Source organism: Pyrgilauda ruficollis, unplaced genomic scaffold, assembly GCF_017590135.1.
Source record: "Pyrgilauda ruficollis isolate IOZ18807 unplaced genomic scaffold, ASM1759013v1 scaffold30, whole genome shotgun sequence".
Lineage (NCBI taxonomy): Eukaryota > Metazoa > Chordata > Aves > Passeriformes > Passeridae > Pyrgilauda > Pyrgilauda ruficollis.
Genome location: NW_024524378.1, coordinates 3,297,553 through 3,310,765, shown reverse-complemented (window position 1 = coordinate 3,310,765; position 13,213 = coordinate 3,297,553). Strand labels below are relative to the sequence as shown.

The following is a 13,213-nucleotide window of genomic DNA, read 5'->3' as shown; positions in this document are numbered from 1 at the left end:
CTAGCACCCTGTGTGCCCCCACCCCCAGCCCATATTGCAAAGGTTTTGGACTTTTTTAGTTTCCACTGAAACTTGGCACTATTGGAGCACCAAGGTCACCATATATGCTGTGCATAAAGCCGGGAAATTTTTGACTCTATGTATCAAAGTATGAGAAACTTGAATATTCAGTGGAGGTTTTCTTTGTCTTCCTTTCTATTTTATTTTTTTGAAGGTAAGGAAGCCAGGCAGATTGTTAGGCAGGACTTCTTAGAAAGCAGTTTAGAGCAGCATCTGAAATGTGTGATTCTTGGAGCCTTCAGAGACTTCTGTAAAATGTGTGCCCAACCTTCTGTGAAAAAGTGGTGCATGGAATCACCTACTTAAAGAACACGGTTTATAAAGATAACAAAGACATCCATCCTTCATCTGACATTAATTTTTTTTTCCCCAGGTAGTTTTGTCTACACCCTGCTGTTTGGCAAATTCAGAGTTAAAAGGAAAAATATTTTGGTTTGAGTTTGAACTAAACATCCAGCCTCTGGACATGGCTCTGAGTTCTCTGGTTCTGCCTGCTGTGTGTGTTCGGTGTCTGCCGTCCGCATCCTCGCTGCTCAGCTGGCCGGCAGTCTGGAAAATGCTGATGTTCCAAGGGTTACTGGATTACAATTGTTCTCTGCAAACAAAATTCACATCTGTTCTGACAACTTATTTCAGCCTGATGCAACTTGAAAAGGTCGAGATTAATCCCAGAAAATCAGACTTCTATTTGAAAGGCCAAATCAACTTTAATTGTAACACATGGCTATTTGTATTGGCATTTAGCTGCAGCCGTTTATCCTCCTTTCCACTGGTATTATTTGTTTCTGAGCTTGCTACTGAAGCCTACAATGCCAGCTGAAATGTTTTAAGTAATATAACAAAAATAACAGCTGACATCTTTCCTTTTACAGGTTTTCACTGACCCAGGGTATTTTGTGTGCATGGCTTTTATGACTTTTGTTTATCAGCAGTCTGGGTAAAATAGTCATAGAAGAAAATGTTGGTTCATTTTATAAAGATTAATGGTGGCTACTATACCCTCCTATCCTGTTGGCTTTATACATTAAAGCCCGAGGGGATGAACCACATGCTCTGGAGTTCTGCCTCCTACCTAGTTTGGATCCCAGACATTAAGGGATTTAGAGCCCCTTTGCATAACACCAGTTGCAAGCTATGCTTTTGCATGTCAGTGAGGTGACTAAGAGCAGCAGCTCTCCCCTAGGCATGGTGTAACACCTCTCCAACCACCCTGCTTCTCCTGGCAGCTGCTATCAGCTCAGCCGTTCAGCCATCAACTGATAGCTGAGCTCTCAGATCCCCTGAAAAGTGACAGGATGAAAGAGACTGGTTTGGCAATACTTTGCTCTTGCTGTTTGGCCTGGAGAAAGATACTCTAAGTGGTAAGACTGTTTAGCAACAGCTGGCAAGCACCCGGGTGTGAGCCTGATTTTCAGACATGACAAGCACTTATAGGAATGTTGCCAGATACAGCTGTTTAAAAGCCTTAATAAACAGCAAGTCAATACTAATCTTTGCCAAATTAATCTTTTCCTTGACAGCCCATCAGAGCAATTATACTCAGACTCGTTGTAAACACACAATTGTCAGAGGGTAAGGATCTTCTCTGCAGTGTACTGATTTTTGCACACGGATTGTTTTCCAAATAGGTAGGCTTCCTTTTCTTTTCTTTTCCTCTTCCTCTCTCTTTTTATTTTTCCTTTTTTCCCCCTCTTTCATTTTATTTTCAGTCCGGTTATATGATTGCCAGCTTGGTATTAGCCTGAACAAAATTTCTTTGTAAAGTGTCTATCACAGCAAGTCCTTAATAGAATGTGAAATGATGACAGTCACAGGATCCATGCAGATGCACATTTGCTAGTGGGTTTCTCTAATTAGGCAGTAACTGTGACAGACTCCGAAATGTTACAAGTCATTGTTCTCACTTGTCCTCTTGTTGGTGAAGTAAGAGCTACATTTGAGATGTGATTTAATGTGCTGCTGGGTAATAATAAAATACATGGGTTTGCAAAGGAAAGCAAATGGTGTCTGTGAGACCTGACACAAAGCACCTCCTGTTCTCCAAAGTGCTCAGCACCTCCTGCACCACTGCCAGCATGCTGCTATACCCACAAAATAATATTTTATTTCAATGCAAAAGGGCTTGAAAACACCAGAAAAAATAATTAACAGGATAATGGTTGTTTATCTGTCTGCCTCCCTGCCTATCTATCAAGTCTTTTTGACTGTATCTGTACCTCTATATCTACCTATCAATGGGAGTCCAGGGGAGTAACTCCTGTATGGGCTACATAACATGTCTTTAGCTAATTCTCACAGTATGTGCAAAATATGGATATTTACCTACTCCATTTTCCCAGAGCACAGAAAGATATCTCTGTGGATCTGCCATGTTTACAGGACTGGGGAAGAAAGAGGCTTGGAGATGGTAGTTCAGGGTGGGGTGATGTCTCAGAAGGCTAAAGAAGGTGGTAAGAGAGTGTTTTACCTTCCAGTAACGAGCTCTTTTTTTGTTGGGTTGCATGTTTACAGAGGAGCCTCACAGGGAATATTTGGCAGACACCACTGGAATCAGGAGCTGGTATTTGGTGAGAGAGAGAGAAGTGGGCATGAATACATTACATTTCCCTGTGAATGGCTGGGGCCCTCTATGAATACATTACTTACTTGCTGCCTGTGGATGAGTGTGAGGGGAAAATCCTATGGCAGGCCCATTGGAATTAGAATTTGGCTTCTTTGGTCAGAGGCAGCAGCTGGATGAGATTTCTGCTTGGAACACGTGTGAGTCTGGGGATAGAGAGACCAGGATATCTCCTGTCACCAGAACATGGTACACTGAGAGCAGCAGTAAAATCAAAGAGCTTTTCCTTGTTAAAACCTCTGCTTGCCTTGTGCAAGCAGATGGAACTTACAACCTGCAGAGTGTATATGTTGCCAACCTTGCATTCTGTCCACCATGTTTAAAAAAGAATTTAAAAGTATATTATTTTTAATGAATGGCAGACCATGTCCTTTGGTTTCTATCACTGTCAGATGTTTTTATTATATTTTCTTGCTGTTACTGTGTTGCTTCCATGTGCAGGTTGTTTAATTCCTGTGTGCTTTCTCATTATTGTGGTTAGGCCAGGTGGTGACTTACAAGCAGTGACTGGGGTGTCTGTGTTGCTGTGGTACCCAAGGCACAGTGCTGCAGTGAAGGATGGGGCACATCTTCACCAATTCCAGTGGAGTTTCACCTGCTTACAGAAGGATCTCAACCATTTATTGGCAAGTTATATCTGACAATACACAGCCGAAACCAAACAGCAGAATGCCCATGGCTGGCAACCATTTGTTTTTCTGAGGTCAGACATGAAGAATTGACATCTGTGGATTGAATATTTCTTTTGGGAAAAAAAAAAAATGGTTTCAGTATACCCATGGCCAAAACCTGCTGTTCTTCCAGCACAGTTGTTTAATGTGAGCAGAGACTGGACACAGAATAACACTCAGAGCACTGGATGGGTAAAGTGCTGCACAGTAAACACTCCACAGGTTCCCGTGATGACAGACTGAGAGACACCAACTAGCCAGAGGTTCATACAGAATAAGTATTTTATTCATGATGTATTTTTTTATTTACATTAAAGTTTTCTTGTATTTCGAACTCTGCTTGGATACCGAAATTAACAACTTTATGTGACTGCACACCTGCTCTAAAAGAAATGAAGATAACACAGTTCTTTTCCATAAAAGAAAAAAGAAAACTGCCTGTCAAAATCAAAGTTGATTTTTCTCATTTTCAGTAATTATCTTTTCTCTTTAGAATTAATATGAGTGGAAAATGTAGTTTACTGTAATATAATAAATAGAAGACATTGGGTAATTAGTAGCGCTGGTATATTTCTAAAGTACTAAACAGACAAACAATAAACTGTGAATTTAATCACAAGTTCTCATACAGTTTCAAGACAGGAAAATTAGAGCTCTCAGCTACAGTTATTTGAGTAATCACATCTGATCTGCATTATTTATTAGTTATTACATGCCAAGTGATTCTGATTGTACATTGCCTGAAATCATTCAGAAGCAAGCATGCCTTTGTTTCTGTTTTGTTTTATAAAAAAAACCAATGGCATTGCCAAATGCGTATTCTATCCGAATTGCTTACTTTATTTCACACAGAAAACACAAATCAGTGGTGGTGTCCATTAATGGGACAGGCATCTGGGACAAAATCATCCAGAAATATATTTTCAGAGATATCCCTGATCCCAAACATTGACAAAATACCTTCTTTTGGATGTTTTTATCCCTTTCTCTGTGGCTGTTGAACTTACCTTTCATTTTAGGATATATTTCTGATATACTTCCTAAAATTCTGCAGGACTTTTGCATATATAATAAAATGGCTGAAGCATATTTGGTAACATTTCTTTTGGTAATATGTTTATTCCACTTGACAAATTAACAAAACATGATGAAATTTCAAGAAGCAGTGTTATGAAGTTCTATTCAGTTAGTTTTGTTTGTTCAAGTCTTAGTTTTGGGGAACTTCCTCCTACAATGATTTAAAAAGGGAATTACTTAAAATACCTTTTTTTATTTTCCATAACAACCAAAGAAATAGAGAAATAGTTCTTGGTTACCTTCATTTTCTGCCATTAAAGCAGGTTTGTTGTTATATTTGTCACTGTAAAAACTAAATAAAGTATTCACATCATCAGTTGTGAACAATTTGTGCCAGCAAAAGTTAAAGCGTCAAAGAAACCTCTTTAAAATGCTAACAAATTTACTTACAAACACCTATATTTATTATTTCATAAATAGGCGCAACAGGTTCCATAAAAAAGATTAAATACAGACACAGTATGAAGAAACAATAATACATAGCCATATGTAGAGGTTATAATTTAGCTGTCTCCAATCTGTTTCTGCATCTAATAAAATATCAGGTAAGCATTTGGCAGTTTTATACATAAAAGGACTTAAATGACGTTTACTAACCAGTACACAGAAAGTGATTTTCTTTAAAAAAAAAGCATTTTTTTTAGGCAGTACAAAATAAATGTGTTTGCTCTTTATCAACATTAGTTTTTTCTCCTAAGTTTTTTGTATTTATTTCACGAGACAAAGCCAATATTTTTAATTAATATAATTTGGGACTACTTTACTTTTTTTCTCCAAATACTTTGAAAATATAGACTATCAGTCATTGTTTAAAAATGAAGTAAAAATATGAATGTTTGCCAATTTTACCCTTACTGTGAAATCAATAAACTGGAATGAGCCAGTTTCAATTACAATTAGCTACAAAAACATTCACATTTTATACTCTAGGAGAGTGTAACATAGATGCTATTTACAAACTTGCTATGACTGCTACATCAAGCCATTTAAAAAGTCTTTAGTAGTTTCATATAAACACCCATTATGAAAAACCAATGGAAAATCCAGGACTTTTATCCGAGACATCTACAGTTGCTAAGGCAGTTACTACCGCAGCACTTCACAGCAAAAACCAACATAAAATCTGAATGGTCCAAGTTTCCTTCAGGGAAGAAGAAAAGCAATGTCCGTTAGAGGATCTCAGGGAAGGGGTGGAAAGGAGAAAGAAAGAGAAAAAATGGGGAAAAAAAACAAAGAAAAGGAAAGAAGCAAGACTATTTTTTCCAGAGTGGGTGACCCACAAGCTCAAATAGTCCTAAGTGCTTAGCAACTTGTATTTTCTAATAAAATGCAGAACTGCCCTGACTGCATAAAGCAATCCATGATGAAAAGACTTCCCTGCATTCCTCAGTGAAAGGAAAGGAGAGGTGTTTCAGATTTTCAGGTAAGGTAGAGTGCTTTGTCCCTCTGCATGCCCCTGTTCAAAGAGAAAAAGAACAAATGTGACTTTTTTTTTTAATATTTGAAAAATTTTTAGTTCTATTCTTCAAGAAAAAAAAAAGATCAGCCCCACAACCCCACTGCATGTCATTAACTCCAAGCATATCACTGAAGTACAGCTGCATTGCCATGGCAATAATAAGAAAAAGTCATAGTAACTTATAGCAACCTGGAGGCCACATCTGTGTTTAAAATTGCACAGGACTGGAACATGGGTTTGAGCACTGGTTTAGGGTAACCTGCACTAGTGGGCTGGTGGCACTGACTATCAAAAACTGCTTGGAGCTCTGGATTTAGCACAGAGCTCCAAGCTCAACATCACTTATGGAGTGATGCTCCATAAGTGCCCTATAAGAAGCAGCCAGTTTCCTTAGAGGCACGAGAGCTTCATTGCATGAACATGGGTGTCAGCCACTTACTGAGCCTCTGGCACATTTGTTTCACCAGTAGAGATATAGCCAAAATGTGCTGTCCTGGCAGGTTCAGGTAAGCATTTGCAAGGGGACAGCAGAAGCTTAGCAAAGATAGTTTAAGTTAATATGGATTTACAAAGGCTGATCTACACAGAGTGGGCTATCTACAGGCATACCTGCTGGGGATGGGAAGTTACACCCACTGCACATCTGGAGAGCACTTCTGGGAACAAAGACACATTGCTTTGTTCCAGAAGAGACCAGGAATCAAATCCACAGGTGGCTGTGGCTCATTTTACAGAGGACAGTCTATTCAGAGCTCAGTGTAAGTGGTTGTAAAAGTCTGTGGGCTGGATAGACTTCAACATGGGCCTGCAGCACATATATTGACATGGTGGTAGAGCACAGAAGGGAAACTGTTCTGCTGAACAAGTGGCCAAGTCATGGAGCAACAGTGATAGGCATGGGAAAGAATGATGCTGCTGTTCAGACTAGCTAGAGTACACCTCAGTGTTAGCAGGTTGTAGCAAAGGTGTTATTCTGAACTAGTAGCCAGAAAATTATTTTTATTCCATTCTGAGTTCCAGAAACACTTTAAAACAATAGGGCAAGTGAAATTTTTGATTTAAGTAAATGTAATAGATGAAACTGTTCTTTAGTTCTACTTTCTGTTCATTTGTCTCGGCTAGATTTGGCACTTTGGGAGCACCCAAGAGCTTTTATCTGCCATTGCCTTGGGGATTCAGGCTAATCAAGGGGAGGTCAGGCTGGTGGGCATGTTCACAAGGCACAACATCTATAATTTAAAACTGAAAAGATACCTTCTGTTCAGTCTTAAATGTTTCCAGGCAGTTCCTGGCACAGTAACATGGCTCCACAAAAACCATGCTGCCAGAAGTTGAAGGTTTGAAGGGGTTACTAACCTTATATTGAGGACACAGGGCTCCTACAGGTATGGTGTTTTGTTTCTGGTTACAGTCAAGTGTTCTTCATGCCATTTTCTTCCATGTATCTTGTATGCCATGTATCAGCCCTGCTTCTCACTGATGAGGTTTTTCATGATCCAAGTTAGTTATTTTCATGACCCAGACTAGAAAATTGTTCACGTCATTTGCCTCTCATTGAGACATAGTGATCTTAAAACTTCTTTCTTACTCCTGAAATCCCTAAGATTTCAGTTCTGATCTTCTATAGAATGCAAGTTCTCTGAGACCTAGAAAGTGTATGTGCTGTGATAAGGTGACAACAATGTCTAATAAATGTATGTATTGAACAATTGCTCTCCCACTATAGACTAACTGCTGAATAAATACAGGGCCGTCACAGATACACTTCAGAAACACTGTGGGGAAACGGGCAACAATGCTGTTCCCAAATTCTCTATCATATACTCGTGTCATGAATGTTGCTCAACACAAGGTGGCATTCACTGGCTGCTTACCCATTACTGCAGTAGTCATTATTCCAGTCCACAGTCTGTGCTGGAGGATTTCTGCACCCTGAACGAACATACTCCATTGCTTGGGTCACAACTTGTGCAGCTGTTGATGTTGGATTGATGATATTCTGATAATCAGGCTGAAGAGTAAATCCCTAGAGGAGAAAACAAGCACATTACAAAGTATGGAAAAAGAGTAACAGGTTGGGTGCATTAAAAAAAGTAAAAATGCAGACTGTACTGTGCAATGCTATAAGAGAATACTTCTTTTCCAGGTGTGATTTTGGTTATAAAACCTAAAATAGGCCAAGATGTGTAGGTGCTTTCTAAGTTTTAAAATCTTTCTTCAGTTTGAGAAATTAAATGCTGCCAAAGCATTGTTTGCTGTTACACAGTCACAGGACAGAACTAAAGGAGACAGAGCAGAAACAATTCAAAACCAAGAGAACAACTCAATCAGCACTGGGACAAAAAGGTCTGTTTGCTCCTTAGAGCTTCCATTTAGATTAAATGTAAGCATACACACTAGTCACTAATTCCCAGAATATGCAACAGAATCTTTTTGAAGGATGCAGGCAGCAGGTGGCTGACTGTTTTATTAGACTACACCTATTCACGTATTGTTCTCAAAACCCTTTTTCTTCATTCAGTCACAAAGGGACCATCTGCTGCTTCTTTTATTTGCACTTCTCTCTCAACTAAACGGAAATTCAACCAAAGCTTTTTAACAGTTGTTGGACTAATGTAGTGAAAGTAGCACAGAATAACTTCCTTTTGAAACCAAGGAGATGAGAAAAAAAAAGTGGACGTTACAAAGAGACATCTAACCTGCTCCCTGAATTTTCTGTCATATGAAAAGTCATAATCATTTTTAGCCATTTGATATATTCTAATGTTTAAATATTGTGTTTAAAACTCAGGAGAACAATTGAAATTTCAAGGCTTGTGTATCTGGTTCACCCTGTACATCATGTTCCTGTAAAGTAGGAAGAGCTGTACTGGGTAAAATCATAGGAATGTTGTATTAAAGCAATCGATGTCTACTGAAAAAATCCAGACCAAAATCCTTCCTGAGGCGAGGGCATACAATTCTCACTGAAGTTAACTGGATGCATAGCTACTAAATCCGAAATGGAACTTGCACCAAGATACCTAGTTTGGAAACTCACTCCTTCCAGCCAAAGCCCACATACAAAATCGATAGAATTAACTCTCACAGCTTTTTGTTAATTCAGTGTTAGTGCATTGTGTGTGATTGCTTTTCTTATGCAGCCTTCATTAGCTGGAACTTGCACCAAGATACGTAGTCTGGAAACTAAAATGGAACTTGCACCAAGATACCTAGTTTGGAAACTCACTCCTTCCAGCCAAAGCCCACATACAAAATCGATAGAATTAACTCTCACAGCTTTTTGTTAATTCAGTGTTAGTGCATTTTGTGTGATTGCTTTTCTTATGTAGCCTTCATTAGCCTTCAGTTTTGTGGACAGATGTTTTTTTTCTGCAGGTTTAAGGCGGCCACACTACCCTTTGTCAAGATAAATGAATATTCTCAGTTTTCAAATCACCCATGTCCCCCTTCATCCACAGAAATTACCTTCCTTCAAATAGAACATCACTTCCTTCTTTTCATCTCTCTTCCTTGGTTATTCCCTGAGGTTCTGCAGGTGTTTTGCCCCACCTCTCATGTGCACGGCCACCTCGCTCCACTCATACTTATCACGGGTTTTAGTCTAGACCATAAATGACTGCAACTTTATTTCTTAATCTTTTCCATATGGAGAATACCCTGAGTAACGCTACAGTACCTTAAACACTCTTGGAAACCTCACTTTGTCCCTGTTGACTCCAAGAAACAGACCATTAGTAGTGAGCAAGTTCACAGCTGAATTCTGCATCTAGTTGCCATGTTATTTATATACTGCCCTCTTAATGAGATTAAATAAAGCCTTCCCATGGTGGGTGTTACACCCATGGGGACTGTAACCCCCATGCTCATGCATTGCCCTTTCACCAGGCTCTAAACCTGTGCAGCGAGCTGCAGAGACAACCCCTATACCTGCAACAGATCCAAAGGAAAGAGTAATTGAGCAGATTTCCCAATGACTTTAATTGGAGTTTTGTGTAATTAGAAGGCAGAAAATTTGGGTTTGTATACCATTTCATCATTTTTATACAAAACATCAACCATAAAGCCTTTTTAATTTAGCAGTAAGAGGACACCAGCCACAGAAACACATCCTGCCCCAGACATTCAGATTTACCTTTGGTAGCAAATACCCCGATCTATCGTATATACAAGAAAAACACTATACAGGGACAGTAGCTAGTAGCAAAGCATGCAAGTGAGCAGGCACAGAGACTCAAGTACTCCTAAACCATAGAATGGTTTGGGTTGGAAGGAACCTTAAAGACCATCTGGTAGGCAGGGATGCCTTCCACTAAACCAGGTTGCTCATAGGTCCATCCAGCCTGGCCTTGAACACTTCCAGGGAGAGGGAGCATCCACAAACTCCCTGGACAGCACTCATGAAGCAAGGAGACTTCCTCCAAATCCAAGGAAGAAACCATCAGTACAATATCCATTCCATTTCTTCTGGAATTAGGATAAATTAATAGCTTAGGTGTCAGAGAATGGTCCTGGGTCTTAACTCAGGAACTGGGCGTGGATGCATTCTCATATTTTTTCAGGTTTTCTGTGTGACCACAGCCATAGTGCTTTGAGTCTCTCCAGCAAAGCACATGTGCATGGGTGTTTGGACTGAATTGGTATCTCTCATGTTAAGGTTGGGGCTGCAGAGCCAAATTTAATTCTTCCACCTGCAAAATAAGGTGTAACAATGCTTTCATCTTGTACCTCACAAGTCTATTTAGTTTACGGCTGCCTGGGATAGGGCTCTGTTTCTTAGGGCACACTCAGGTGATAAATGCCAACATAGTGCAGGGGTATCTGAGCCAGGCTCCAGTCCTAGAAGGTTCTCAGTGGTGGCTCTGGAGGGTTGAGGGCTACCAGAATACCGGCACTGTGGGCGATGGAAAGCATGCTTGTTAAAGTCAAATCATTTAAGCAACCTCAACTAAGCAGGACTGATAAAGTATGGTACAGTTTAAGATGCAAACAAAATTTACTTCAGCTTTTTCATCAATAGAAAAAGCTTTGAAAATATAGATCTGTACAACAGAGGGAAACAGCCTTGTACCAGGCTTGTGGTAAATATTTGGGTATTATATATGTAAGCCTTTAACAAACAATGATGAAATAAAAAGTGCTCAGAAAATGAGTGCTTCGAGGTCTAATTAAACAATGGTGAATGTTTTTGCATTGTAATGCTCAAGAGAAAATCACCAACTGTTTTGCAACATGCCTAGAATTTTAAATTTCATTTTCTTGTCCCAGATTGAAATAAAAATAGGGAACTTGATAAAGATTAATTTGATGTCAGGAGGGACATTTGCTCTTTAATTAGATTTCTGTAGCCCTAGCAGTTTCGTTGTGCTACTGTAGCAAGTCCTAAAAAGCCTGCAGCAGAACTAAAGAGTGATCCTCATCTCCACACTTTACTAGGAACTAATTTCATTTCCTGCCTGTCTGGAGAGGTATTTTCAACAGGCATCAATGTTTTTGTCTTCACAACTGATTTATTCATCAATCTCAATGTGATATTTTAAACCTTTAAATTACATCCAAATCCTAAAGCATCTGTTTATTACACAAGGAAATTGAAAATCTGTCTGTGTGATATCATACAAAGATTTTTCCTTAAGGTTATAAAGGAAGTTGACAGATATTAATGATTTTTTTTTTCTTTTGACCTCATTCGAAGACAAAGCTTAAAAAAAAAAAAGAAGAAGAAATCTGGACAAATACAGCAGGTTCCTGAGTTTGCTGTATATAAAATATATAGCAGAAAAAATGAGGTTATTATTTTTGGCAGGCTGTGCAATCATCTTGCTGTATACATTTGTTTTCTAAAGAAAAAAAACCTAAAAGTAGACTGAAATGAGTTATTATTAAAAAAAAAAAAGTGGCATACATTAATCTTCTGGTGCTTTGTCATGCATAGGTACTTGCAGCCATGGCTACTAGACATTAAGAATCTAGTTTTGCTTCCTCTACCTGTGAACTGAAATGGGACAGAGTTGGACATGGGACTGACCATCCCATGCAAGGCTTGGGTGAAGGATTTTGAGCAGGGAAGGTGATGCTTCCAGTCAGGCTACTTAAAAGGGTTCTTTAACAAAATCTGGGTGCATTAAGGAGGGAGTGAATCCTCAGTCTCATCACTCTTCACACCAAAGAGCACATTGAACAGGCTGGGTAGAGGTGTATGCCCAGAAAGAGGCGCAAATATCCATGCGAGTAGAGAAAGGAAAGAATGACCTTGCAAGTGAAAACAGGCTGCAGCTCCAGCTGCTGTTTCAGCCTGAACTTTGGAGAAATTGTGCTGATTTGAATGACAAGGGTTAATAATCAAATCATCTAAGGCCAACTGAGTAAAAATTAAACATCATGTCAAACCTAAGAAACAGACTGGAGAGAGACAACTCTGCATCAGTCAAAAAATTATACAGTGATAAGATGCTCATATGAGCATTTAATGAAAGAAAAATCACACTCTTCAAATCTACTGTGAGTCTACCTATGTGTCAAAGGTGGATAAAAGAAAAACTACAGCAAAGTGGATTTTGACTTTGAAAAGTAAAACTTTAACACAGTTCTTGTTAATGATATTTAAGAAAAATATAATGAATTGCAGAATTAGAAGTTAAAGAAAATAAAAATCAGGATCTAATTTTAAACTAAGTATGAGAATAGAGATAATTGTCATTTTTATGTAGTTTAAAGGATTATCACTGTAAACAAGAACCCCAAAGGCCTACAGTAGTGACCCTTTTAAAATTTATTCATTAACTGTTGGAACAGAAGAGAAAAAAGACAAAATCAACTTCTGAGAAGATACATTTTAGTTAACTCAAAATAGAGAAGATTGTTTAAAAGAAATTAAAAAACAATTACTAATGCTAGGCATATGACTAAAATGCTAATACCAAAATTTTACATTGCATTTCAGAAAAATTTGGATGCATTGCATCAGCTGCATACTCCACAGAGTTAATTGATTTTAAAAATAACAGAAATTGTGCAGCCACTGAGGACTTTTGGCTACCAACATTTTTGATTTTTTTGATGTTCTGTCGTTTTTGTGGATCCTCAAAGGAGATCTCCAGCTGGCAGTCACTCTCGATTTGGCAGCTGCACACGTGCAGGCAAGGAGTGCTGGATATGGAGAAGGACATGCTGTTCCCTGCAGAGCTGATGAAGACCAGCTCATTGTCCTGGAAGCAGTGGGAACAGAACTGTCTCCTCAGGTCAGCACTTCATAGCAGACCCTCCTCAAAGTTTGCATAGAAGAGTTTGTGAATTTCACGCACAATGTTTTCTGGAGAACTGTGT

The 13,213-nt window shown here is 38.9% G+C and overlaps 1 protein-coding gene across 1 annotated transcript in view; it reads right to left on the bottom strand.

Moving 5' to 3' along the window:
- Positions 1 to 4,454: 4,454 nt before the first annotated feature.
- TOX (thymocyte selection associated high mobility group box) overlaps positions 4,455 to 13,213 on the bottom strand; it is a 217,914-nt gene continuing 209,155 nt past the window's right edge. The window contains exons 8-9 of the mRNA XM_041473687.1: positions 7,762 to 7,913; positions 4,455 to 5,884 (exon numbers count right to left, since the gene is read on the bottom strand). Of these exons, the coding sequence (XP_041329621.1) occupies positions 5,848 to 5,884; positions 7,762 to 7,913 (189 nt within the window). The 3' untranslated portion in view covers positions 4,455 to 5,847. The remainder of the gene's footprint in view (positions 5,885 to 7,761; positions 7,914 to 13,213) is intronic.